General features: G+C 34.8%; 2 protein-coding genes across 6 annotated transcripts; both read left to right on the forward strand.

The window, feature by feature from the left end:
* The first annotated feature begins 13 nt into the window (after nucleotides 1-13).
* Nucleotides 14-8300, forward strand: LOC123532490 (solute carrier family 40 member 1-like). 3 transcript variants are annotated; one of them, XM_045313942.2, is made up of 9 exons: nucleotides 14-120; nucleotides 557-733; nucleotides 1170-1228; nucleotides 1883-2042; nucleotides 2825-3070; nucleotides 3801-4019; nucleotides 4450-4620; nucleotides 4804-5202; nucleotides 5659-8300. In XM_045313942.2, exons 2-9 carry the CDS (start codon nucleotides 604-606, stop codon nucleotides 6018-6020), a joined length of 1746 nt encoding a protein of 581 aa, XP_045169877.2. In that variant the 5' UTR covers nucleotides 14-120; nucleotides 557-603; the 3' UTR covers nucleotides 6021-8300. The 3 variants fall into 3 exon arrangements, with proteins under 3 accessions (XP_045169877.2, XP_045169876.2, XP_045169878.2); XM_045313941.2 differs by having other exon boundaries at nucleotides 20-95; XM_045313943.2 differs by having other exon boundaries at nucleotides 36-95; nucleotides 618-733.
* Nucleotides 8301-8800: 500 nt separating this feature from the next.
* On the forward strand, nucleotides 8801-25647 carry LOC123531796 (uncharacterized). Of its 3 annotated transcripts, none has more exons than XM_045313047.2 (5): nucleotides 8801-9115; nucleotides 16158-16336; nucleotides 18268-18345; nucleotides 20455-20601; nucleotides 21111-25646. In XM_045313047.2, exons 2-5 carry the CDS (start codon nucleotides 16168-16170, stop codon nucleotides 21713-21715), a joined length of 999 nt encoding a protein of 332 aa, XP_045168982.2. In that variant the 5' UTR covers nucleotides 8801-9115; nucleotides 16158-16167; the 3' UTR covers nucleotides 21716-25646. The 3 variants fall into 3 exon arrangements, with proteins under 3 accessions (XP_045168982.2, XP_053374489.1, XP_045168983.2); XM_053518514.1 differs by lacking the exon at nucleotides 8801-9115 and adding an exon at nucleotides 11270-11448 and having other exon boundaries at nucleotides 21111-25647; XM_045313048.2 differs by lacking the exon at nucleotides 8801-9115 and adding an exon at nucleotides 12105-12281 and having other exon boundaries at nucleotides 21111-25647.
* Nucleotides 25648-25676: the final 29 nt, after the last annotated feature.

Here is a 25676-nt window from a genome sequence, read left to right on the forward strand (position 1 = left end):
AAGGTAATGATGTCTTTATTACAAGTATATAAACAGTAGAACATAACAATTTATTTTGTAAATATCAATATTCAAGTAGTATAGGATACTATGTCGTGAGTACATTAACATATTTTGGAGGTTTGTAGACTGCTTTTGTAGAATTTTAGAATCGGTTAAGTAAGTGTAAGGTAGTTAAACGTTCGCGTTATGTAAAGGTCGTCTTAGTTTATAAAACGGATTATTTACATTGAAATGTCTCTTAAACAACAAAGAAAACACTAATATACTCGCGTACACAATATTCTTTCTGACTCAAAATGAGCTGTGTTTTAAGGAATGGCAATTATCTATTTAAGTGCTATACAGTAACAGATCAGCTTTGCTTAGAAGCTTCATATCATATTTCTTATTCAAGTAGAATAAAACCAAGAAAGCTCAGTTTACCGTTTTCATATTTCCTTTTTTTATGTATTTTTCCATAAATTGATTAATATTATTTTTTGTTCTTTTTCTATTTTCAAAACGCATTATTATAGATCATATATATTTTAAAATATTACGTCTTAAAATACAGGCGAAATAGAAAACAGGGATGCTGATTTCAAATACATAAATTCTAAAATGTTCGTGTTCAGAGAAGATACAGATAAAGATGAAGGTAAAGGGCATGATTTGTTTTCTCCGAGAGATGGTAAAGAGGATCAATGTGATGCTGATGGAACAAACCACGATACCACCCCTTTGATCGAAGGTTTAGTATACATCTATCCTTATCGGGAACTTTCTTATGATTCCAACACATACATGTCTTTAAAAAAATCCATTTGTTCACGGATTCATATAAACTTTTAGAGTAAGGGAGTAAGGGTATTTAAAGTAATTTCCACCTAGCAAGTACCATGAAATAAAATCCACACAGGTCATAACATGTTTTCAAAATTAAAAACTTTTGACCTTTCAAGACGATTTGTTTATATTTACTCAAATTTCACATTCAATATACCCTACATGTAGATTTACATTTGCATTGTTGCAGGTAATAAGTTTGTTACTTATTTCACATGGGTTCGACAAAAATTTTGAATAAGATTATCTGATCTGACAAACCTTATATTTCCGTTCTTACATAAAACACATAATTTCTGCGGAAACGCAATCATAATGCTCTAAATATCTTAATTCTTCAGGAAAGTCATCGATGTTTGTTTGCCGGTATGTGTACGTCAGCCATTTTTTGTCGGCATGGGTAAGTTGACTACACACATATCTGTTGTAGCGGTTTAGTATATACATATAATGCAAAGGACAATCTAAATAATTTCTCTTTGAATTTCTTTTTTTTTATCTTGTAATTTTAAAAGCAAAAACAAAAACAACAACCGAGAACCGCAGGTGTAAATTACCTTATGCTGTATCTTTTGTTCAGAATTACACGTATTTATTCGTATGTATCTATCTATATATACTGCATCATGCCTCTTTTCGAGTGTAACGTGCAGCTGCGCGCCTGTACAAGAAATTTAAAAGTAGAATGGACAGGAGAATAAAAGTAATACACGATATGTATTGCAAGCATGAATACAGTTGATAGTGTTAAAAAAACAAAAAGGATTTACAGATAAAAGCAGTTTAAAAACAGGTCTATCATGTTAAGTATTGTGTGCAAGTTTGGTCACACTCTGCTTAAACTGGTTCAAGGTGGGGGCTTGCACAAGTTATGCTGGAAGGGAATTCCAAAGCACTATGGTGGCTGGAAAAAAAGAGTACTTATAGTAATTATATGGAGTGAGGATCTGGGTATAGGAGTGAGGATGCATATGTGAAACAGGCAACATGCTATTAGTTAAATTATACACCTAATTAAACCATCACGTTATTTACCCACTCCGCCTTTTGAAAGGGTGCTCGCATGTGGCAGTTCGGCGCTGGTCTATTTCTTGTCATCATCAACCCTGATTCCCTGCTGTTGACAGCTGTCTATGGATTTGTTATGGGAGCTTCAATGTTGCTATTTGGTCCATTGGTTGGGGACTGGGTAGATAGAACACCAAGACTTTCAGGTACTGTCAAATAATAAAGCAATTATGCCTGTGAATGTTGTATATAAACAAAAATCAGACAGAATGAATCTCTAAAAGGCTAATATATGTCAGTCTGAACCGTGCATCAGCCTACATTTTTGCTATATATTTTGTTAACATCATGATCAAACTTCCTAATGAAAAAAGAGGTTCGTTATCAATTTAATATCTTGTTGAGTGCATACGTGAGATGTTACACAAGAGTTTGAAATATATGAAGGATATTCGTATACGAAGGAGATGACACAGTTCGTAAATATTTCGTCCGAAAATCCCCTATTTTCGGTTATTGAAAACTATAATGATTTAACACATTAGGGAAATATTTCACAATTTTACTTTCTACCAAAAAGAAAAATGTATATTTTTCTCATTTTGAAAATGGGATTTTTTTTCATAAAAAAACTTGATAAAACTCAATTAATTATAAAATTAAAAGAAGCATATCAATTTCGATAAAGTTAACGATGGCGTCCCGAAAAATATTGAACACGCCAGAAATGGGGAATACCCTATTGCCTTTTTAAAAAAAGTCATTTGGCATTATATAACTAATGGATCAGAATTCTATGTATAAAAATAATTCGACAAATTAAATTCATATTCGTTCGAAAAGTGATAAAATGATTAAGTTCACATGCTTTTTAATCATTTAAGATATGTAGAATTCTAATTAACATTAGAAATATAGTGTTTTATCTTTCTTTCCTTTCTTTCAGCTAGCTCTTGTACTTTTGTTTTATTCATTTTTATTTATTTAGCTGCACGATCTTCCCTGGTTATACAGAATCTAAGTATAGCATTGTGCTCGCTTGTTGTATATTTTGTGATTCAATACCGATCCGAAATAGAGACAGAATGGCCAAACAATGCACTCCTAACATTGTGCTATGGCATAATCATTCTCATATCCACTATTGCCCAGTTAGCCAGCTCAGGAAACACAATAGCAGTCGAAAAAGACTGGATCGTGGAGATATGTGGCTCGGACACTGATCTTCTTGCATGTACGTGTTTTTTTTTCTTATTCGAAACGATGACGTTATTTCTTGTTTGTATTTTTAACTTTTGTTTGTTTGTTTTGGGTTTTACGCTGACTTTCAACAGTATTTCATTTATATGTAACGGCGGGCAGTTAACCTAACCAGTGTTCCAGGATTCTGTACCAGTACAAATCTGTTTTCCGCAAGTAACAGCCAACTTCCCTACATTAATAAGGGGTGGACGACTAATGATTTCAGACAGACCCATCAAATCGTCACAGAGAACATATGCCCCACCCGAAGATCGAATTCACGACCCCGAAATTCGTTCTTAACTTGTAGGCATTTATTACTGTCATTGGTTTTTAAAACTGTTAACTAAATGTATCGTTACCTCAATCTTAATGATATATAAATTTACAACTGGTTACAATTATCTATTTGTAGTAAAGCTTTTTGCAAGAAATATATACGTGCTATAACTGATATTTTAATTGCATAAAATAATGATTGATCACAATTTATGTTTCATTAAAAATAATATTAAACATTATTTTAAACTCTCATCAAATTATCCAATTTCTCATAGTATATAGGTTAGACTAGCTCCTAGACTATATCTTTTTACATTATTATGATTGAATGTAGTGAACTGAGCCAGCCTATGTCCTATGTCCAATATCATAAAAATTAATTTAACTTCCGATATTTTATTTTTGCTATAAATTCGTGAATTATATGATCTTTTGACCAGCTACCAGCGCCATTCTAAAGAGTATAGATCTTATCACGAACATTGTTGCACCTATTGTGACCGGACAGATTATGGGTTTTGCTTCCACGGAAGTCGGAGCCCTCTTTATCGGAGGATGGAACATAGTTTCAGTATTCGTTGAATATTACCTACTGTGGAAGGTATACAATGTTGTTCCTGCACTTAGAGCCAAGAAAGAGCAATGCAGAGTTGATAAAGGTATCTGTCTCTAATGTTATCTACCTTCTGAAATTTACATTGTGTAATTTTCAGTAATTCAAGGATAATCCATTTTAAAGATTCAGCTCATGATTTGAAACAGATGTTGTTATATAACCCAACATTTATTTAATGAATGCGTTGAGTGAGTGAAAAGAGTTTTTATTTTCAGGTGATTTTACTCAAAAGATTTAAAATATAGCGAATATGTATGTTTGAAATGAAACTAGCGGTATTTAGAGCCATCTAACGCCTGTTGGTAGTTGAATTTTATTATAGGCTTGACTGTATATTGTCAAAATGTTCTACATTTTTATTGGTAGAAAGATGAATGTTATACAGAATAAAGCATTCAATACCCACTTGTTTATCTATTTTGTTATAATGTTTACTTAGATTTCACTATCAAAATCCATTTCGTTTTCTGTAGAAAGAGACCAGTCATCTGGTTCATGTACTTCCTGTATGAAAGGAATGTTGGGAAGTTTCGTCACACTGGCTCGTGGATGGAAAACTTTTATGAGCTATGACGTAGCCTTTGCTGGGTTAGGCCTTGCCTTCTTGTTCATGACAGTTTTGGGATTCGACAACATCACTGTAGGTATGACGTTAATCAGGTTTTTTTATATGCAACAATGAAAAGGTGAACGAATGTTTGATTTCCATATGTAAGTAAATGAAATTCGCTACTTTCATTAGCACATAGAATTATACAAACTTTTATTTTCCTTCAGTCTAATTTCATTTTCAGTTTATTTAAGTAATTTAATCATTTTTCCAACAGGTTTTGCATACACACAAGGTGTAAATGAATCAGTAATGGGGGCTTTGATGGCAGCTGGAGCTGTAGTGGGAATTCTTGGAACTATAATATATCCACGCATGCGCAAACTTGTTGGTCAACAGCGGACGGGCCTTTACGGTCTTCTCTTTCAAACGCTTTTTCTTACGTTGTGCGTTGCTTCTGTGTGGGCTCCCGGATCACCATTTGATCTTTCTTATGCTGAGAAGGAATCCGGAACACTAGCAGAATTGAATTCAACCGAAGAGCAATTTTCATTCAACATGACGATACATGAAAGCAAAATGTTATCAAATTCTACACTAACTCCAGTAGAGAAGACTTGGAAAGACTATGTCTCCATTGGCCTACTCATGACTGGAATAATTGGAGCTCGATGTGGTAAATAAAATTGATAAATATTTTACTGTCTGTTAGAATACAAAACGATACAATGTTATACATATTTATTTTGAAGGAATTAATTGCATTAATATCTAATGTTAAAATTCCTTCGCAATATCTGATACATTTTTCAGTTCAATAAAATTGAATTGAAGGAAATAAAGCGTTTAGAAATGAAATATACTAAACAGTTGAAATACATGTTTTGAATTCCAGGCTACTCAGTAAATAAAGCACAACACTAGAACATAAGCTCGATCCATGGGCACGTGAAAGTTTGACTTATCTAAAAGCTTCCTTAATCAATCTATTATTATTAAGTATGTTTATTACTCGCGATAAAGAGTTTAGTGCATTCTGTAAGAGGTGGGAATCCCAGAATACTGACTGCCGTAACATAACTGGAAGTACAGTTCGAAATACAAAGTTTGTACCACTTTTTTATTGTTCCAGGTTTATGGATGGCAGATTTGACCATCACTCAACTATTTCTGGAGACTGTCATTGAAAAAGAACGAGGAATTGTTTTCGGTGTTCAAAATTCATTGAATCAACTCATGGACATGTTGAAATTTATTATGGTGATGGTAGCACCACAGCCAGAAGTTTTCGGAGTGCTTGTGTTGATTTCGTTTGCATTTGTCTTAATTGGATGCTTGCTGTACGCCAAATATTCCCACAGTGTCAGGGGTCATTTGTTTCACGCTTTTGACAAGTTAAATGCTTTGAAGCATAATAGATCAAAAATACATTGCTCTCCGACAATTATGTTACGTACCACAAAGGCTATTCAGACTTGGCATAATAAACAATAGTGGCGTGCTTTCTGGAATCAATAGAAAATATAGAAAAATAATTACTGCCTGTATTGTATGAATTGTCTGTTTTCACAATGTCTGCTTGTAGTATAGATGGACAATACATATACCTTTCATCCGGATATGAATACCATTTTCTATGGTACATTTATACACGAACAATGTAGCATTTATCATTATATAAACACAAAGGTAAACAAAACTGGTTGCTAATTCAAATACATAATAATAGGACCGCTTGTTCTGTAATACGAATAACTTAATGTATTCCTTTTCATGTTTATAGAATTTCTTCATTGTTTCACAAATGATGTCATTCTTGTACTGTTTGGAAAACCTTGGCATACTTTGAATTTACTTCATTTTCGTAGAGATTACTGAGACACCTATTTTTCACGAAACGCAAAATGCGAAGATCAAACGCATATTTTAAATTTTCGCAGAACCTGACCACCACAAAAATAGCATTGCCACTTGACAAAATAGTCTATAAAGTTACAAAAGGGAGTACACGTGTTTTAAACTGATGACAAAACAAACCTTTATCTCATTTAGCCGAGGAGGTTCGGCCTGCTTGTATGTCTTGCTGACAGGCTCGTAGTTTATAGACGAAGGCAAAGGTACTAGTCTTCAAAATTACTCATTTTTATGATTAATGAACGGTATATACATTTCAAGATATCGTCCATATATCATTTGCATATCAACATTGACAATTCACACAATACAACAATGAATAAAGAAGTGGGGTAAGTGGGCATTCGAGTCGTGTTACAAGTTTGATTCACGCCGCGGCTTCGCTGAATACTGCTGCATACAGGTTCCAACTCCCGAGAAGGGTCTTCGCGACTGCCGCCCTGAATTTTGTGCATTTTTCACAATGACCTATCTGGTACTTACTTACTTACGCGGTCATCAAAGTAAATTTCCTCAGTAAAAATATCTTGACGTTTTTCGGGAACAGACAGTTATCTTTCAATTTCCTACAACAGTGAAAAAGTTACAGCTGAAACAATTTTTGAAACACCAACGTATATTTTACATGAAAGATTCGACAATCAAATTCTTGACGCATGAAGCGTACTTGTAGATGAGAAATATGCTGTTTTTTTCTTTTTTCTTTTTTTAAACTGACATGTATATTTATACTTGAGTAGCTGTGGCATTTTTTTGTCTGTTAATCATGTGGTCACTGCCCAACAGAAATACTACAAATGGAGGGATGGAACTCTAAAAACCGAACTCCTCGATTTAACTGAAACATACATAGCAAGACTGGCATATTGCTGCTAGATATTTTGAAAGTTCACGTATGTGTAACGTTACAATGCAGCATTTTCTTAATCAAATAACATCATCATTCCATCACAAACGTATTACGCAAAGAATGTAAGGAATCTTGTGGTGAAATTGAATGAGATATTTATTACATTTAAATGCAAAACAGTTATAAAAATATTGTTATCATACTACCGCTAAAGACCATAATAATAGAGATGGTATTGTTTGTTTCGGCGAGAGATGAGATCTATTTGATTGCCGTAGTGTGCAATCTTTTCATGGATACCAGTGTAAATATAATGTGTGGTGCTTGCGAGATTTTCGATAACGGTTTTCTGAGTGAAAGAGTCACTGAGTAGTTTTGAACCTTGTGCGTAATCCCAAATGTAAATAAATTTACTGAAAGGTTGTATGTCTTTTTAATGCAATTATGATTGCCAATTTACGAAATGGATATATTCGTTGTATTCCGGAAAAGGACTGCATGAAGGGGCCACTGTTCCGGACAGTTTAAGAACTCGCCATCTTCAAAAAAACAACAACAAAAAACCTGTAACATTCCCCATTTTGATTCATTTGCAATAATACTCAGTATCCCGATAATTGGGTTTAACATCATTTTCAGATACTTTGAAAATACATTTACTTCTTAACAAAAGGGTTTTCAAAGAACCCGGACAACTTTTTAAATATATTTTAAGTATTCAGCGGTATGGAACAGTACGGTGAAACATGTATTGCGCGGGTATCTTGTTGGCAAAAATGGCGGACTACTAAAAATGAACGAAAAACTTACTTATTATTCAATTTTATGCCTCGGACATTATTGCAAATGCATTAACATGTACACATTTTACAATCCTAAAAATAAACATTAAAAACTTTGAATTATCCTAATTGTGACCCCTTCCTGGAATCATTTCCGGATTCTAAAGCATTTGTTAATAAAACTATAACCGTCAGTTTATTTTTCAAATAAAACAACGCTTTCTTATATGACTTAGTTCTGAACTGAATATAAACCTTAAAGATTGAATAATATTACTGTCTTTACTTCCGCGTGAGAGCACTGCAAGATTTGTATTCTTTCATAAATTTCATGTTAGTGAAAGTACTATGTCAGCTAACATTTGCGGTTCGTACAGAACGTTGTACAAGTAATCTATAATTCATAAGAAAGTCAGTTATACTGAAACGTAACAGTTGGTTTGCCCATTTATCGTTTGTTATATATTTTTCATAGAGATTATGGAATACAGGTTGAACAGCCTGATCTGTCTAACACTAAATATCTTTATATATGCATGAATTAAATATACAACCGGTTTTACTGGTTATACTAAAGGCTAATAAAGCTACGTGTAAGTTAATCAAAATTTCCAATTATGAACTATTTTTGCCTATCCATTCTGTCGCGTGGTTCAATTATTGCGCTTATTAAATTAAGACAGTTCAATGGGTTTTCCCGATACCGCTTATAAAATTGATATATACATTCTATTCTTCATGCCCTTCCATGCTTATTTGAACGCTTAAGGAGTTTATGAATTCGTATTGGTTTTATTAAGATAAATATAATATGTTATATATCTCCGCCATGATGTGGATCTAATATCAATAGATATTTCAAACGTAAAATGCGCTTAATATTGAGGAAAATTTCACATGGATATTTTCTTTCAACATTTATGGAAACTTGATATGAATATTAAAACATCGAGAAAATTGATCTACACTGGCAGCATTCTGCTGGAGTAACCTACTATTGTTGCACGAAGGAAACTATTGTTACATTCAGGATTATAATACAGGTAGGGTTTTATGTTTCTTATTTATTTATGTAAGAGAACTAAAGCTTCTCTGTTATTTAGATGTATTTCTAGCTACAGGATATAATGCACGCCAACATATTTGCCGGTCACAGAGCAATCATTTAAAATCTGACCCCAATTTCACGAAAAAAACTTTAGTAATTGCTTAGATATGTCTTTTATTTCAAATGCTTGTTTTTGCCCTTTATGCGTCTTCGATGTTGACCATTCTTAATTTTGCAGAAAATAAAGTATAGAAATAAGAAATATTCTTAAGCAAATACTTACGCTTAAATAGAAAAACCGTATTTGCTCGACTGAACTAAGTACTGTAGACAAAGATTCAAGATCCAAGGTTTATTTCTTGTAACGTATACATGAAGTGTTTTGTTACAAACAGATGTATTACCAAACACAACGTGACACATTCAAATAACGCGCACACACGCACACACGCATATACACAAGCATACACATAGTTACACTCGCACACAAAAACATAAAAATACATATAAATGTTATTGATTATTGCATAGAGAAACAAAGCCTGTAATATCTTAAATAAAGAGGATGAGCTAACGAACTGCATTGAAATAACTTTTGCACTGGCTCTAAACTGGCATTACTGTACTATTAATGAAGCATACATTGTCATTAATTATATAATCTCATATGATTTGAAACGGCACGAACTGAGTTCAGTGAAATGCAATTAAGAGTTACATTACAGTATTTAAACTCCTTTAAGATGAAAAATAATCGTAGCCTGCAGATACGGGCAAAAGGATGTGGTAAATCTGCATTGAAATACAACGTATAAACTAGTGTACAATATTGCAGTGTCAATAGGGTAAACTACACATATGATAATTTGAACTTGCAATACTCCCTTAAGCATATAGATATGACTTGTGATATGTAGGTATAGTTCTACAGACAAATAATATATCATAGATACAAACAATTAAGCTGCTTATTTCTTTATGCATAACACTATGCATACGGAACTTCGCTACGCGATGCATTAAAGCGTATAACAACACACTAGCCACATCACAAGCCTTACCGTACGTTAAGCAAGGCTTAAGGTACATACATAGACTACTAACTATACTGTAGGCCTCTGTGACAGCAAACCTTGCCGAAGCGAAATACAAGGTTTGCTGGATCACACTGGCCATAGCTTTCGCAGAAGCGGCGGCTCCAACGCGAAAGCTATGACCAGTGTGATACAGCAAACCTTGTGTTTCGTTTCGGCAAGGTTTGCTGTCACAGAGGCCTACAGTATAGTAAGTAGTCTATGTATCTACCTTAAGCCTTGCTTAACGTACGGTAGGGCTTATGACGTGGCTAGTGTGTTGTTATACGCTTTAATGCAAATACTATCAACCATGGTATAATTTAGCTATAAATACATTGTTATAGAAAAAAATCAACATTAAATAACAGTAACCTATGCAAATAACCTTTGCAATAACACGATTTTAAAATAACAGACTTTACTAAGTAATTACTTAAGATTTCTTCGTGAAATTGGGGGCCTGATCTTTTTTGCTGTAACACAATAATTATCAGACCAGTCTGATACGTAGTCGGAAGAGGGTCATTTACCTATTAATACGGTATTTGTAATACAAGAGATAATGGGGGTAAATTACGTTATCATTTTGCTGGTTATCTGCTCAACTAGTTTTTCAATATATTTAATTTGCACACACTAAGTATGTAATAAAACGCCTATCTAATGTTAAAAGTATGTTATAAATGTGTAATTATGCAATTCTCCACGGCAGCTATATCATATTACCCCATATATTTGTCAATATAATTTTAGTTACGAGCAAATAGTAAAATATTAGGTTATTTAATGGCATGTTGGACAAGCCGATAGACGACTAGTCCAGATATATCTTGCAATTATACCAAATAAACCTCTAGGTGCACGAAACGACTTTTAAATAAATTAATAATTTCATACGGATGGTTGCCTTTATAAAAATTTGCGCCATATATTGAACCGTCCATTTATTGTATCCAGTACGGTAATAGATCGTGTAAAAATGAAGAAAAATATAATAAATTAAGATAATTTATGCAGTCACGTTTATGTTTAAGTTTACTCAAACAAAATGTATACATGCCTGCAAAATAAAAATCAGACCCAGATATGAACTACGGTGTAGTAAACAAGCTTGACCAATGGAGAAAATTCAAAACTTTTTAAAGAAAAACGTGCGAATAATATTGGATAAATTTCAACGAACAAAATATTTCTAAACCTAAAAACAAGGATACAGACATAAAACAAATAAGGAAGCGGACATAAAAGAGAAGTATGGTTGATAGGGACAATAATGTCCCAATGACTGATAAGATACAAATAATACCCTTTTTATTTGTATATTGTATTTGTAGAAAAAATCATTTTATTTTGATAATAGGAATATTCTTGGACTTCTTTTCAGAAATATTCACGAGTTCTACTTCTGGAGCGTGATGTAACTCCGAGAAAGGACGCGAATAACATCGGCCATTACTTACTCTTTTTTCATGTTTTGATATCGGATGTGTTACATCATTTTACTGTGCACCATATCTTCTTAGAAACAAATGTATTTCATTCACATAAATAGCATTATCCCTGTATGTCATAGATTATTACGCTTTAAACTATTTTGTTTGTTGCGCAGATTGATATTGTGCCTCTCAAGTTACGCAATATCTCCACTGATATATCGATATAAAGTTACTAGTAATCACCTGTAAATACCTGACAATATTGTTTTGCAGCAAGACCTTTTATACAAGAATTGAACACAAATCAGCATGCCTTTGTATCATAGTATGGCACAGTATGGCGGTTTTATGTCTATATTTTAAAAAATCCTTACGATTGTTTATGCCAGGAAAGAATTATCTGTTGGCAAATTTCAACATCTACCCAGACTAATAAAGTAAACTTTATAGAGATACAGTTACAATCGCTTCCTAGTAACAGTGGTAAAATAAAACATTTAAATAAATGCTTGTTGAAATACAAATGCAGGCCTATACAGATAAGCAGCAAGGAAGTTTATGTTGAATGTGTAGAAATATATTTTATTTCTTGTGTACAGTAACGCTGTCTAGTTAGGCAAAAAGTCAATACGGAATTATCGAAATACATGTGAGTAAATTTGAAAATAGACATAGATATATTTAGGATAGTTAATTAACTGGCAACATGGTCATCAGTACAAGTGACCAAAACGTAGTGTAATGAAATAATGTGGCTAATTTTTGTCAGCGTTAATGATGTTCGCTGAAAAAAAAAACCGAAGGAAGTGGCCCCTTACAGGTGAAGCACTATGGAAAAGCAATGATAATCCCGCTTTTCTACGTCGTCCCTTAGCCGCCGTGATTCTTTTCCGGCAACTATGACTATCAATATTAATTACTTGTATATTTGTTCACACTTGGTAAATGGATATGTTCGGCACAGGATGCTTATTTCGGCCCAGTATGCTATGTTTGGCACAGCAACATGCTATGGTCGACTCATAATGGTATGTTTGGCGCAACAGGATGATTTGTCTGACACAGGATGCTTTGTTCAACACAGGGTGCTATGTTCGGAGCAGAAGGATGCTATATTCGACGCAAGATGCTATGTTCGGTACAGGATGCTATAAAGGAGCACGTTGCTATGTTCGGCAATGCAGAATGGTATGTCCGGCACAAGAAGCCGACGTAGCAGTATGCTATGATCAGCGAAGCAGGATGCTATGGTTTACACAGGATGTTACGTTTAGCGTAACAGGATGCTATATCGGCACTCGATGCTATGTTCGACGACCCAGTATGCTATGTTCGGCGTAGCAGAGAGCTATGTTCGACGAAGCAGAATGCTATGTTCGGCGTAGCAAAATGCTATGTTTGACGAAGCAGTGTGCTATGTTCGGCGAAGCAGTGTGCTATGTTCGACGCAGCAATATGCTATGTTCGGCGTAGCAGTATGCTATGTTCGGCGAACCAGAATGCTATGTTCGGCGTAGCAGAATGCTATGTTCGGCGTAGCAGTATGCTATGTTCGACGAACCAGTATGCTATGTTCGGTGAAGCAGTGTGCTATGTTCGACGAACCAGAAAGCTATGTCCGACGAACCAGTAGGCTATGTTCAGTGTAGCAGCAGGCTATGTTTGGCGTAGCAGGATGCTATGTTTGGTGTAGCAGGATCCTACGTTCGGCGTAGCAGGATGCTATGTTCGGCATAGCAGGATGCTATGTTCGGCACAGGACGCCTTGTTTGGCGTAACAGGATGCTATGTTCGACGTAGCAGGATGCTATGTTAGGCGTAGCAGAATGCTTTATCCAGCAACAAAAGAAACAGACAACAAATAAAGTTTGATGAAATTTATTTTTAGATAGTGGCATATATTGGCCATGGCTGTGAATACATAATTTTGAATAACTTTATGAATAAATGCAATGATGATAATCTATAAGTCTTTGTACCTAAAATTCTGCTCCGGAAACGGTAGCAGAGCGGATTTTTATGCGTTAAAAACGCCAACAAATGTCATAAATCTTGCAGCTAATGTTCTTATGTTAATGCACTAGATTCTATTACACTTTGCTTCTCATTATATTACGTCATCATATTAAAAATCAATTAACTAATAATTCTTTTGTGCTAGATAAACAGTTTAATCTTTAGCGATTAAACTCAATAATGTTCGACGTAACAGGATGCTGTGTTCGGCACAGGACGCTTTGTTTGGCGTAACAGGATGCTATGTTCGGCGTAGCAGGATGCCATGTTCGGCGTAGCAGGATGCCATGTTTGGCGTAGCAGGATGCTATGTTCGACGTAGCAGGATGTTATATTCGACACAGGATCCTATGCTCAGCATAACAGGATGCTATATTCGGTGTAGCAGGATGCTTTGTTCGGCAAAGGATGACACGCTTAGCTTAACAGGATGATATGTTCGGCGTAGCAGTATGCTATGTTCGGCACAGGATGCTATGCTCAGCATAACACGATGTTATATTCGGTGTAGCAGGATGCTTTGTTCGGCAAAGGATGACATGCTTAGCTTAACAGGATGCTATGTTCGGCGTAGCAAGATATTATGTTTGGCGTAGCAGGATGCTATATTTGGCGGAGAATATATATATCAATTTAAGGTTTCTCCTTGGACTGGGTCTGTTCAAGCAAATGAGCAGGTTATTGTAAAAGTCATCAGATAGAGTGCAATTCCCATTTTACACTGTAAAACATTCTTTCTAAATAATTAATAGATGTTGCTGTATGAATTTAAAGCACTAGTTTATCGTTCAATAAAACGAATGTCTGGAAGTTAGAAGTGTATGAATTATATCAAAAGTACGTAGAACGACTGTTAAATGGTAAGCATCTGAACGACAATGATTTTATTCAGCGAAAATGTCACTGTTTATGCATATGCACTTTGAACGCTGGTGAAGGGGAGCGGTGGTCTAGTGGTTATGGTGTTATTGGCTGCTCAACCAGGAGGTCGTTAGTTCGAGCCCGGCTGGGGTCACGACCACGCCTTCTCATATGACACCACTACTGTTTTTTTCAGGGTGCGGACTCACTCGAGAGTGGTTACGTAATTACGTTATCGTGGCCGGGCAACCAGGATAGGAAAAAAAATATAATTTTAAAAATAGTTCCAGTGAAAATTCAGCCTGTATTAAGAACTCAATGAACATACATAAGTGTAAATGATCAGTTGTTTTAAGGTTTGAACAAATCCATTCGTTGACCAAAATCTGATTAACCACCTTTAATGATACAAGTTGTACTGTACTATTAGTTTTTTTATACTGACAGGTTGTCATTTTTGTGTCTTTCGCATAAATTATGTATTATTTCTTTGTACATTTTAGCTGTATGATGAGATGAAAGAGTGCAAGCTTTCTTTTTAATATATAACTACATTTTGTCGTTACCAAAACTGATTTAACGTTGCCGGATCAGAGTATACCTTTTAAACTATAACTTTTCTTTAAAGATGTTAACATTGATTTTGAAACATATTTACAGACAAAGATAAACATTTTCCCTAAATACTTTATGTCTCGCATAAATAAAGAATGAAGATGTATGAAGAAACAGTCGTAAAGTCCTTTACAAAAAATGGTTATTGTACTACTAGTATACATTTTTATCTGACCACGTGTAATGACTTGCTCCCGAAAATCTTTGTCATCATGCGCCAAACAACGCTACTGTTTGTGTACATGATCCATTTTAAACTTTAAAATATCCAATATAGCAGCATCTTAGGTAGATGCGCCAAACATAGCTATATTTTGGTGTCGATATTTTTTTATTTCTGAATCCCATACCCCGAAAGTCGAAATCACGAAACTACGATGATGAGAGTCGAAATCACGATAGTGAAAACTAAAAACTACAATGACGAAAGTCCAAATCACGAAAACATGATGATCAAAACGCGATGTTATTTCGCATTTTCACCATCGTGGTTTCGTGTTTTCATCATCATGCTTTCGACTTTCGTCATCGTAGTTTAGACTTTCAACATCGGTCTCGACTTTTATAATCGTTGTTTCGACTTTCACCATCAAAGTTTCGTGATTTCGACATCCGAGGTATGGGGTTCAGGAATAAAAATCTCGATGGTCCAAACGGAACACCATACTATATCCATTTCAAACTTTAAGATTTACAAATTTAATTTATCTACCCTGCGCCTAACACAGTATCTCGAGGTTATCTGTTGTGATAATTTAAATCCCATTTATCGACAATAAAACGTGCGACTGATACAACTACAACAAATGAATTGTAAATTCGCTACTTTATATGAAAATGATATTCTGTTAAACGACATAAATTCACAGACACGAGTGCATAATTGTACGACAGGTTGTTTCAGAAAGAAATGTGTACTGTATTATATTTAATACTAGTATTCGCGACTGCTATATATATACTAGAATATACGGCAATTTACCCAACACAATATGTCATTCATTTAATGTAATTGTTTCATTTTCTGTTTTAGCTGACTCACGATGACAAGCAAGCTTACAGTTGCTTCATATTTCGCTCTGTCATTCATTCTCCTCGGAATGGGAGCCCATATTCTGGGCTTCGTTACTGACTTTTGGTGTACTGGATCACGTGATAAACCGATACCTGATGCAGTCGACAGAACATGGGATGTTCGCGAAAATATGACAGGTATAATAATAATAATAATGATGATGATAATAATAATTATAATAATAATAATAATAGCAACTATATTTATGGAAGATAGCACATGAAGATATAGATCAGTACAAAGTACAAACAATACATCTTAATTTTAAATGTGACCTTCTGAACAACAACAACAACAACCAAATACAATTTAATTTACACTATCACATAACCTAATTAATATCACATTCATTCTTGGAAAAATATCTTTTAAAAGAGATTACTAGTATACAATTTCCATTTAGGCAATCAATTAGTGACATAATATTTACATGCATAATTATATTATAATGGCATAATTATTATTCAGCTGATATAATCAAAGAGATTCTTTAAGCAGTCAACTGTAAGATATACTTTTTATACTTATTTTTAAAAGATGTTAGAGAACATGTGGAGCAAATTTCATTTGGTATTGAATTCCAAACATGCATATTTTGATTCCGTGTTGTTTAAATGTTCTAGTCCTTTGGGATCCTGGAGTCCATTCTATATATATCTGTATACCAGAGTCCCGCTGAAGCCTGTACTATCGGGTTTGTTTTGTGCTGAACTTTTTATCTCCTGTCGTCAACCCGCGACTGCTTTTATTGTGTTAAGTTTACTTCCAATGTATTGCAGTCTTTAAGTGTAGTGTGGTGACTCGCTACTTTGTTCCATTTGAAATAGATATATATATGTTTAAAAAATCTTGGGAATATACTCCCAGTTTCTGCAAACAGCTTAAAAAGGAGCTTTATACACACAGACTCCGTTATTATTCAAACATGTCTGACACAGTTTTCTATATTTGATGGCTTATATGTGCAGTAAGTAGAATAAAGAAAGCAAAACCACATAAATACCTAGCATATCCTGACGCTGTATTGATTACCACTATGTTTTTACAAGAAAGAAAAACGCCATGATAATTATTTATGTCACATCCATGCTCTCTTAATAATTGTTCTACTGTTAACAGAAACAATACTAAATAAGAACCTTTCCCCGGAGTCTTTAGATATATAGACTCAAAGTAAATTAATTCTGCCTCATATTTCAAAGACTCCAATTTCCAGCCGTTAAAGTTACATTTAGTATTAGGAATAAATTAGAGAAACGATATATACGAGTATATTTATGTGTTGCCATATTAAAGGAGGCCATCTTGATCGAGAGACGTCGTTCCATCTTGTTCAGCGCTGATCTCCGTGTGCATAAATCACGTTTAAAGCTCAGTAACCCGCCCCCAGCTTGAATGTATTTTTTTAACATGTTCAGTTCCACCAAGTTTGGCATAGAATGTAGATCTATATATGACACTGAAAAGAAAATGATAGAGTGGTGAAAAGTTCCATATTGGTGATGTAAATTTTCTGCATTATTTCAGAAGTGTTGCAACGGTTTATTCTTTTCTGCACAATATTTTTTGGTTTGATAATGATTATTATCTTGCAAAAATCTTATGTCAATAAGTTACCACTAGGCACTTCCAGAGTACATGTATTCACTTTTTATGGTATGTTACGATGGAATCATAACACGGCATGTTTTCGTTATGAAGTTTGTTCTTCTCTCACAGATGCTATAATAAAAAGGACGTGTCACTTTTTACCGCTTAATGATGTGACTTCTGTACTATTAAGAGCTTATCAACAGTCTTAAACTTATTTTTGATTCACCTTTTCTGTACTGTTTTCCTCATTTGTAGCATTAGAAAATGTTACTAACTTACTATTATACTAATATGTAACATTATATTGCGGGAAAAAGAATCACCGATATGTGTCCATGCACCAACATGCATAAACATCACGTGAGGGGTGTCATACATTTCATTACTTCTGAACAGACTCAATCAAAGCGAGTCTGTTCTTTTACTGGCTCAAACGTATCTTCTTATAGATTTATTACAATGATTTTTGTTTCAGATTCGAATGTACTGCATGTAAACATGGGACTCTTCAGTCAAAAAGTAGAGTATGAAGACGGAACACTCATTGAAGAAGGTAACAGATATATAATTATACACCGAATCAGATGCAGGTACTTCTTATTTGGTGATAAGTAGCTAAACTTTATTTCAATGATGTACAAAATGTTCCCAGTTAAGCTTATTTATTATGAAGGGATGATATGAGCGATATTTAATATTTAGTTATTTTGCTCCTAATATGGGGGAGGGGTTTGTCTGCCTGTCCGAGAGGCGCAAAATAGTTTCTGGCACTGTCTGCATATATCCTTCTCACTTGCTTATTGCATTTTGGTAGAATTTCACAATATTGATTATGCGCATATCATCGCAATCTTCCAGTTCGATTGCCCGTTATGAACCTAATACTAAACCGCAGGTCGGATTTGATAAAACTTCAAAGTAATGTTATGTATTAAGTGTAACTCTGTGTTTCCTCGTCAATGCCATGTTTGATGATTTCCTATATAATGGAGTTGTTACCATTCAGAAATTGTTTTAGTTAGTACGTCTCCTCCTCAGGCGGATAATTGGTATGGTTTTGGTGAAACTTAATATAGAGATGAAAGTAGGGCACGCTCGTCACTATGCAACATTTCGATAATTTTTCAAAGAATTATTGTTCTTTGGTCATTTTTAAAGATGAAACCTTTCAGCGTATGTTCTCCTAAACTGTTTGTCCGATATGGAGGTAGCATCAAACTGCAGTCGGACTTGTAATAAAACAGTATCTCATTCATATGTTAACCTCCTAAACTCCACTCCCAACCGCCAAACCGCATTCATGAATTTCAGTATGGTTTTCTCTGTATATTATGACATGTGCTTACTAATTCAATTTCATTTAATAGACCTTTTCTGTTCAGATTAAATGCATGCGATCTCTTTTTCTCTCATGAACACATTTTTGTGCATGAAAGACCGCATTCTGCTACACTGAATAAATATTAAACGATTAAGATGATTTCAGTATAATGCATTCCTTAGTCCGTAATCCGTGTTAAGTAAAGGATTTACGTTAACAAGCTTACTTAAGTACCACAAGCTTACAAAAAATAAACACATGTCGGCCACAACCGTAGATCGATATACTATGAAAGGATGAAAGAAATAAACGTATCAATCAACACCTTAATGAAATATTTCTGTAATTCGCACAACACTGATACAAAGTCTACAACTGAATGAAAGGTTATATGCCATTAATATGTCATGTGTATTTCTTACTTATGTTTAATTGTCCATTGCTGGTCTGTCAATTAGCTAGACGTCTATTCACAAAAGATGCTGACATAGGAAGATCGATTCACCCAAAGAACTTTAATCCCTGGTCCGGGGATGACAACTGAAGCAAAAAAAAACAAAACAGTTTAATGTTGGCGTTCAGAGTTACTGTTTAGTTTTGATCTGGTGACCCTTAAATCAACAAGGATGATTTCAACCCATTTTCATGCTAAGAGCACATTGACATTGACCTTTATTAATATACCGTTCCTCAAATAGGGGTCACCTGCTTAGTCAGCAATGCTAAGAAGACTAATAACTGTGTTGATCAGAAATTGTTATCAATGTCAAGGTCATTTTGACATTGTCCTTTGGCGTATTGACCCCCGGAGATCTGCCTTTCATTATAGTCATCATCACACGAGGAGTATACCTTATCTGGTCACATTCAGGAAAACCATTTAGACTAGCGACCGACAGACTAAGCTAAACATACCCTCTTCTGTAGGTCGCAGGCGTATGAATGTAAATTTAATACGTTACAACGCTACAAAAACATATTTATTAGCAGTTTTAACGATTTTCCAATGAAAGTGGCGATGCAGTTAACATCTTTATAATTGTGTTTTAGCATGGTCGACGGTAAACCTGTTTATGCACGTAAACTCCCAAACATCGCCTTTCCGAATTTTGCGACAAGAAGTAACACTAAACGTTTTAAAAGAAAGCATTCATTACTGTTCTAGATAGATTTGTCACGTTTTTTTAATGTCATTTGGGACGTAACAACATTTCACACAAACAAGTTCTGTTTGTCACGGCAATCTGATGTTGCTTGTTTTAAACTATAGTAAAACTCATTCCCTGTAAAAGGAAGCACTTTTGACAGAAATTTGACGGTATTTATGATATCTCTTTTCAGCTTCCTCTTTAAAATTAAGAGAAGAACAGATATTGGTGCTGTCCATTGCGGGAGCTAATACGTTACTATGTCTGATATTGTATATCCGAGCTATACATATTTTTGTTGGTGTAACGTCTTTCATTATCATGTCACTTATGCTTCTGTGTAAGTGTGTTGTATTGTTTTATAATCAACTCCTGTAATGTTAATAATCGTTCGCTGTATTGCAAACAAGGTTTCAAAAGTATTACGAAAGCCTATTAGTAAAAAAGTAAACGTTTTTATTAGATAATCATTATAAACCAGTCTTCAAAACATCTTCACTGCTGGAAATTATATAGTTGAAGTAAGGGTTTTATTATAACCAGCATACTAAGGGCATTCGTCATTGGTGAATGCGCTTTTGCCAACGTTTTTTTCCAGAATGAACGGGTGTGGGCAACATGGCCGAGCTACTCTGAAATAAAAGACACACCTCTCCATCCCACTCCACTGTAAACATGAAACTGAATTGAAATACTCTCGAGTGCACTAACAAGCTTTGAACTTGCTTTGAACGAGAAAACAGTTAAATGTTAACCAGAAGTATATATATTTATAATATGTACACTTAACAGACATTTTTATTGTTTCCATTAATATTTGCTTGTTAATAAATTTCTTTTGATTTTTAGCTGCGTTTTATACGTTCGATCATACAGACAGCAGTCTTCAAAACTTGCAGGAATACCATTCAATGTGGCCAACCATGGTGCTCTCTTGGTCATTTATTTGTGTATTTGCTGGACTTATAGTGAATATTATTTCAACGGCAGCATTTCTCACTATATTGCTCATAAAGGGAGAACGTAAAGCAGCTAACTCTTCTAAAGGGCTGGGTCCCGCACACGTTGTTGACACGGATGACAAAACGCCTATTGTGAGCGTAATTGCCGGGGATCAGTCATACGAAAATGTGGCTTATACAAATGAATATCGGAATAATTCGAATGTTGAGACACCTAGCTCTGCAAATGCAACTTCAAGTTATCCGGCGTCAGAACCCGTTTACACCGTAAAAGATGTTGATATTATCTTAGAAGACAAAAATAAAGACGACAAATCTGTAGAACGTACAAACACAAACTCAGTTGACAAGTCATATACTTTTCTGGGAAAGCGTGTCCCAGATGAACCAACTACAGATTTGGACGCTGTCGAATCCGACATCGAAGAAAGTGATAATACAATGAACCTCGGAGAAAGCATAAATACAATATCAGAGAGCATACGGTTGTGAGATTTTGAGTTATGAGATATATTGTATATGCACTTGAAACTTTAAACCAATTCAGTTTGATCGCTCACCGTCCGGCGTCCGTCCGTCGTCCGGCGTCCGTCATCCGTCATCCGTCCGTCCTCACTTTCCTTTAAACAACATCTCCTCCTAAACCGCCGAGCCAATTTCGATGAAACTTCACAGGAATGTTCCTTAGATAGCCTTCTTTGAACGTTGTTCAAAGAATTGAATTCCATACAGAACTCTGTTTGCCATGGAAAATACATTAAAACTATTCTTGTCCTAAACCACAGGTCATAGGGCTTTGATATTTGGTATGTAGCATCATCTAGTGGACCTTTACCAAGATTGCTCAAATTATCCCCCTAGGGTCAAGACTTATATAGGTAAAAGTTTGAAAATCTTCTTGTCCAAAACCACAGAGCCTAGGGCTTTGATATTGGGTACGTAGTATCATCTGAAAGTCCTCTACCAAGACTGTTCAAATTATCCCCCTCGGGTCAAATATGGCCCCGACCTGGGAGTCACATGGTTTATATAGACTTGTATAGGGAAAATCTTCTTGTCCAAAACCATTTGATATTTTGTATGTAGCATAATCTAGTGGTCCTCTACCAAGATTATTCAAATTATCCCCCTAGGGTCAAATATGGCCCGCCCTTTGGGTCTTCTGATTTATATAGACTTACATACGAAAAAAAAAACACATGGCCTAGAGCTTTAATATTTGGTATGTAGCATTTAGTAGTAGTCCTTTTCCAAGAATGCTCAAATTATCCCCCTAGGGCCAAATATAGCCCGCCCTTGGGGTCACCTGATTTATATAGACTTACATAAGAAAAACTTTGAAAATATTCTTGTACAAAACCACATGGCCTGGGGCTTTGATATTTGGTATGTAGCCTTTTCCAAGATTGCTCAAATTACCCCCGTCTCACCCAGGAGGTGGGGGCATATGTTTTAATTAGCCTTGTTTAGGGAAAAACTTTTTAAAAAGTTCTTGTTTCAAACCATTAGGCCCAGAGCTTAGATATTCAGTATGTGGCATGCTCTAGTGGTTCTCTGCCAAAATTATTCAAATCATAATCATGTGGTCAATATATGCCACGCCCGAGGGGTCCCTAGTTTTACACTGAATTATATAGGAAAAGTTTATTATCAACATGTGAAGTTGTGTACCCACACCCGGTCACCCCCACCGCCCTGGTCAACACCCCCTCCCCCATCCCATATTTTTTTCCCTTTTTTCCTTTTTTAACCGTAAAAACCTTCCATGAATATTTATCAACATGAAATGTATCCCCCCACTCTCACCTCGCTCCAAGCGATTTTGATTTCCATTTTTTATTTTCCTTCGATTTTTATTATCAACATGTGAAGGTTTGTACCCCCCCCCCCCCCCCACACACACACCTCCCAAAAGAAAATCACACACATTACCTGCCTGTATTCATTTAGTAGAAACTTTTAATTGTTCAAGCAAGCAACTAAACTCATGTGAGCGATATTGGACAACATCATCCCTCTTGTTGAAATAGGAGTGGCGTGCACACTTACATATTTCTACATATCAGAGTAGATATATATGTTCAAAATTCAAGGAACAAAGGTGAATGACCTTTTATAGTTGTAACATTATTTCTTGATAGATTGAATATATGATATACTGAAAGGACATCATTTTATATGCAACGTGATATTTTATAAGTTTATATGTGATTTCTATCTTAAACGATAAACATTATAGTATTAGACAAGTTTACAAGCTGAATATTTACACGTACAGAGAAATAGAGAGAGAGAGAGAGAGAGAGAGAGCGGCTACTGTTTCGATATTAAGTTATCAGTCTCGGAAGATTTCGATAAACCTCACAATAATAGGCGTTTGTCTTTTGATATCAGCTTTGTTAGGTCAGCCTAGTGAAATTCAAGTTAAACATCGTTTTCAGCAATCTTGAACATTGTTTCATTTTATTTCTTTATAAATGACATTTCGTTTTAAATGTGAATATTGTAATTATCCAGTAGTACTGAACAATACGAGACAGGTCGGTAAAAAATGTATTGCACGGGTAGATTGTTGCCTACTTGGTTTGCTTCTTAATATCAGTTAAAATGCAAATATTTGAAATGAAAGTCACTGCTTTCATGACGAAACGGCCAAATTCACTGCTAAATCAGCTTGCTTGTTAACACCGTCACGACCACAAATCAAGAATAAATTAGCAAAGTTTAAGTTCTCTGTAAAGTTAAATTCTATCTACATCGCCTACCATTCCCCGATTTTTGATATTTGATACAATGCTTGTAAAAATGCAAAAAATATGATGACAGTCACCTTTGTTGACGCTCTTTTATCGCGACATGCACTACCTCGGAAGTTGCGACAGAGCGATTTAGCGTATACCTCTGAAAGAGGTAGCTCTGTTGTTTACCAGGCGTGTGTTATTAAATCTGAATTCTAAATACAAGCTCACATCAAGATAATCTAAGTCACGAACTAAATGAGAATAAGCATTGATTCAGCTGTGCTAACGCATAATGAAATAAATAGCGACCACTGAAAGATTACTCTACTTGGAATGTGAAAAAAAACATGTTTGAGTTATTTCCCTTGATTCAATTTGACACTATTTTAATGCCAAGAAACATATATAAAATAGAAAAAAAGGAGAAATTTAAAAGACCAAAGAGGACCGGGTGAGAAAAAAAAAGCGCCTTAGATTGAAATACAAATGAAATATTGTACATAAAAGGTGGTGGTTTCTTTGAGAAAGATATCAAGTGAAATTTAAAACGTAACTCAATTTTAGAATCTGTGTTTCTACAGATTGGTGCTGACAAACACTGCAAAATGGCTCCACATTTTATTAAATCTATCTATTCTAAATAATTTTACTGCGTTGAATCTCTCAGTTTGAAACAGTGATGTAATTTCTTTCTTTAGAACAGTCAATCCAGGAACACAAGCATTCAATTTGCAATGATAAATATACAATTTGGTTGTTATAACAACACTATTTAAAATGGTTGATTAGATATGTTACCTAACAAAACGTCGCTTTTAGTAAACAGAACCGTGTTTTCTCCACAGTATCTATTTATCCATGGCTGCACATTCAACCAAAAAAACATGTATAATGTCACAACCCCAAAATAAGTGTACTAATGTTTCTGCTTCTTGAGCACAGAAAGAACATAAATTGCTATTAACCATACCCATTTTTTGGTAATAAATAGTTTGTACCTAAAATTCTGTGATTTATCGTAAACTGAAACCACTGCAGTTTTGAGGCCTTTGTGCACTTAAAAAGCAATTTATAAATATTTTTCCAGATTGGGTTTGTTAGATTTAATTCTTGTGTCCAACTGTGTTGAGAAGAAGGCTGGCTTGTTTTGCTATTTAAAGAGTCATAAATTTTTCTACAGCCTTTAACTCCAAAGTTTATTAATGCTATAGACAGGGGTTGCAGAGGAATTTTTTGGTTAGTGCCCTGATGCGGAATACGAAGGCTATCTAGATATGAGCGGATTGAGAAAATTATTTCATTATAATCCAGAAAATTAGTCCTTGTATTGTATACTTCTTGAAATTCTTCAAAAGAGTATAAGTTTCCATTACTTTCATAAAACCGTTAACCAAGAAGGCCCCTTTGTCCAATATATGCTGCTTTTCAAGAGTTTTACCCCCTAATTTGAATTTTGTATTATTCCATACTGGTTCAGATAAAAACTCATACCATGTATTAATCTGTTTCTTTTCAATAAGTGTTAATACCCCCTTCCATACATCCCTCCAGAACTCATTTTGGTAATCTGCTAAACTTTGAAATTGAGTATGTCATGAACTAACCAGTTTTTGGCCTCCGGGACCACTGCTTTTTCTTCCTCCTGTAACCAAAAATCAGAAAGAAAATAACACTCGTTCTGTTCTTTCGTGGAGTGAAAAATTGGACGATGA

This window comes from Mercenaria mercenaria, chromosome 11, assembly GCF_021730395.1.
Source record: "Mercenaria mercenaria strain notata chromosome 11, MADL_Memer_1, whole genome shotgun sequence".
In the NCBI taxonomy this organism is placed as follows: Eukaryota; Metazoa; Mollusca; class Bivalvia; order Venerida; family Veneridae; genus Mercenaria; species Mercenaria mercenaria.

Bases quoted from the DNA above. Each gene is read 5' to 3' on its own strand.
- LOC123532490 (XM_045313942.2), top strand. From the start codon at position 604: ATGTTCGTGTTCAGAGAAGATACAGATAAAGATGAAGGTAAAGGGCAT. The intron at 1,229-1,882 runs GTAAGTTGACTA...GCCTTTTGAAAG, and splicing joins GCCATTTTTTGTCGGCATGG to GGTGCTCGCATGTGGCAGTT. The intron at 4,020-4,449 runs GTATCTGTCTCT...CGTTTTCTGTAG, and splicing joins GCAATGCAGAGTTGATAAAG to AAAGAGACCAGTCATCTGGT.
- LOC123531796 (XM_045313047.2), top strand. From the start codon at position 16,168: ATGACAAGCAAGCTTACAGTTGCTTCATATTTCGCTCTGTCATTCATT. The intron at 18,346-20,454 runs GTAACAGATATA...ATCTCTTTTCAG, and splicing joins CGGAACACTCATTGAAGAAG to CTTCCTCTTTAAAATTAAGA. The intron at 20,602-21,110 runs GTAAGTGTGTTG...TTTGATTTTTAG, and splicing joins CATGTCACTTATGCTTCTGT to CTGCGTTTTATACGTTCGAT.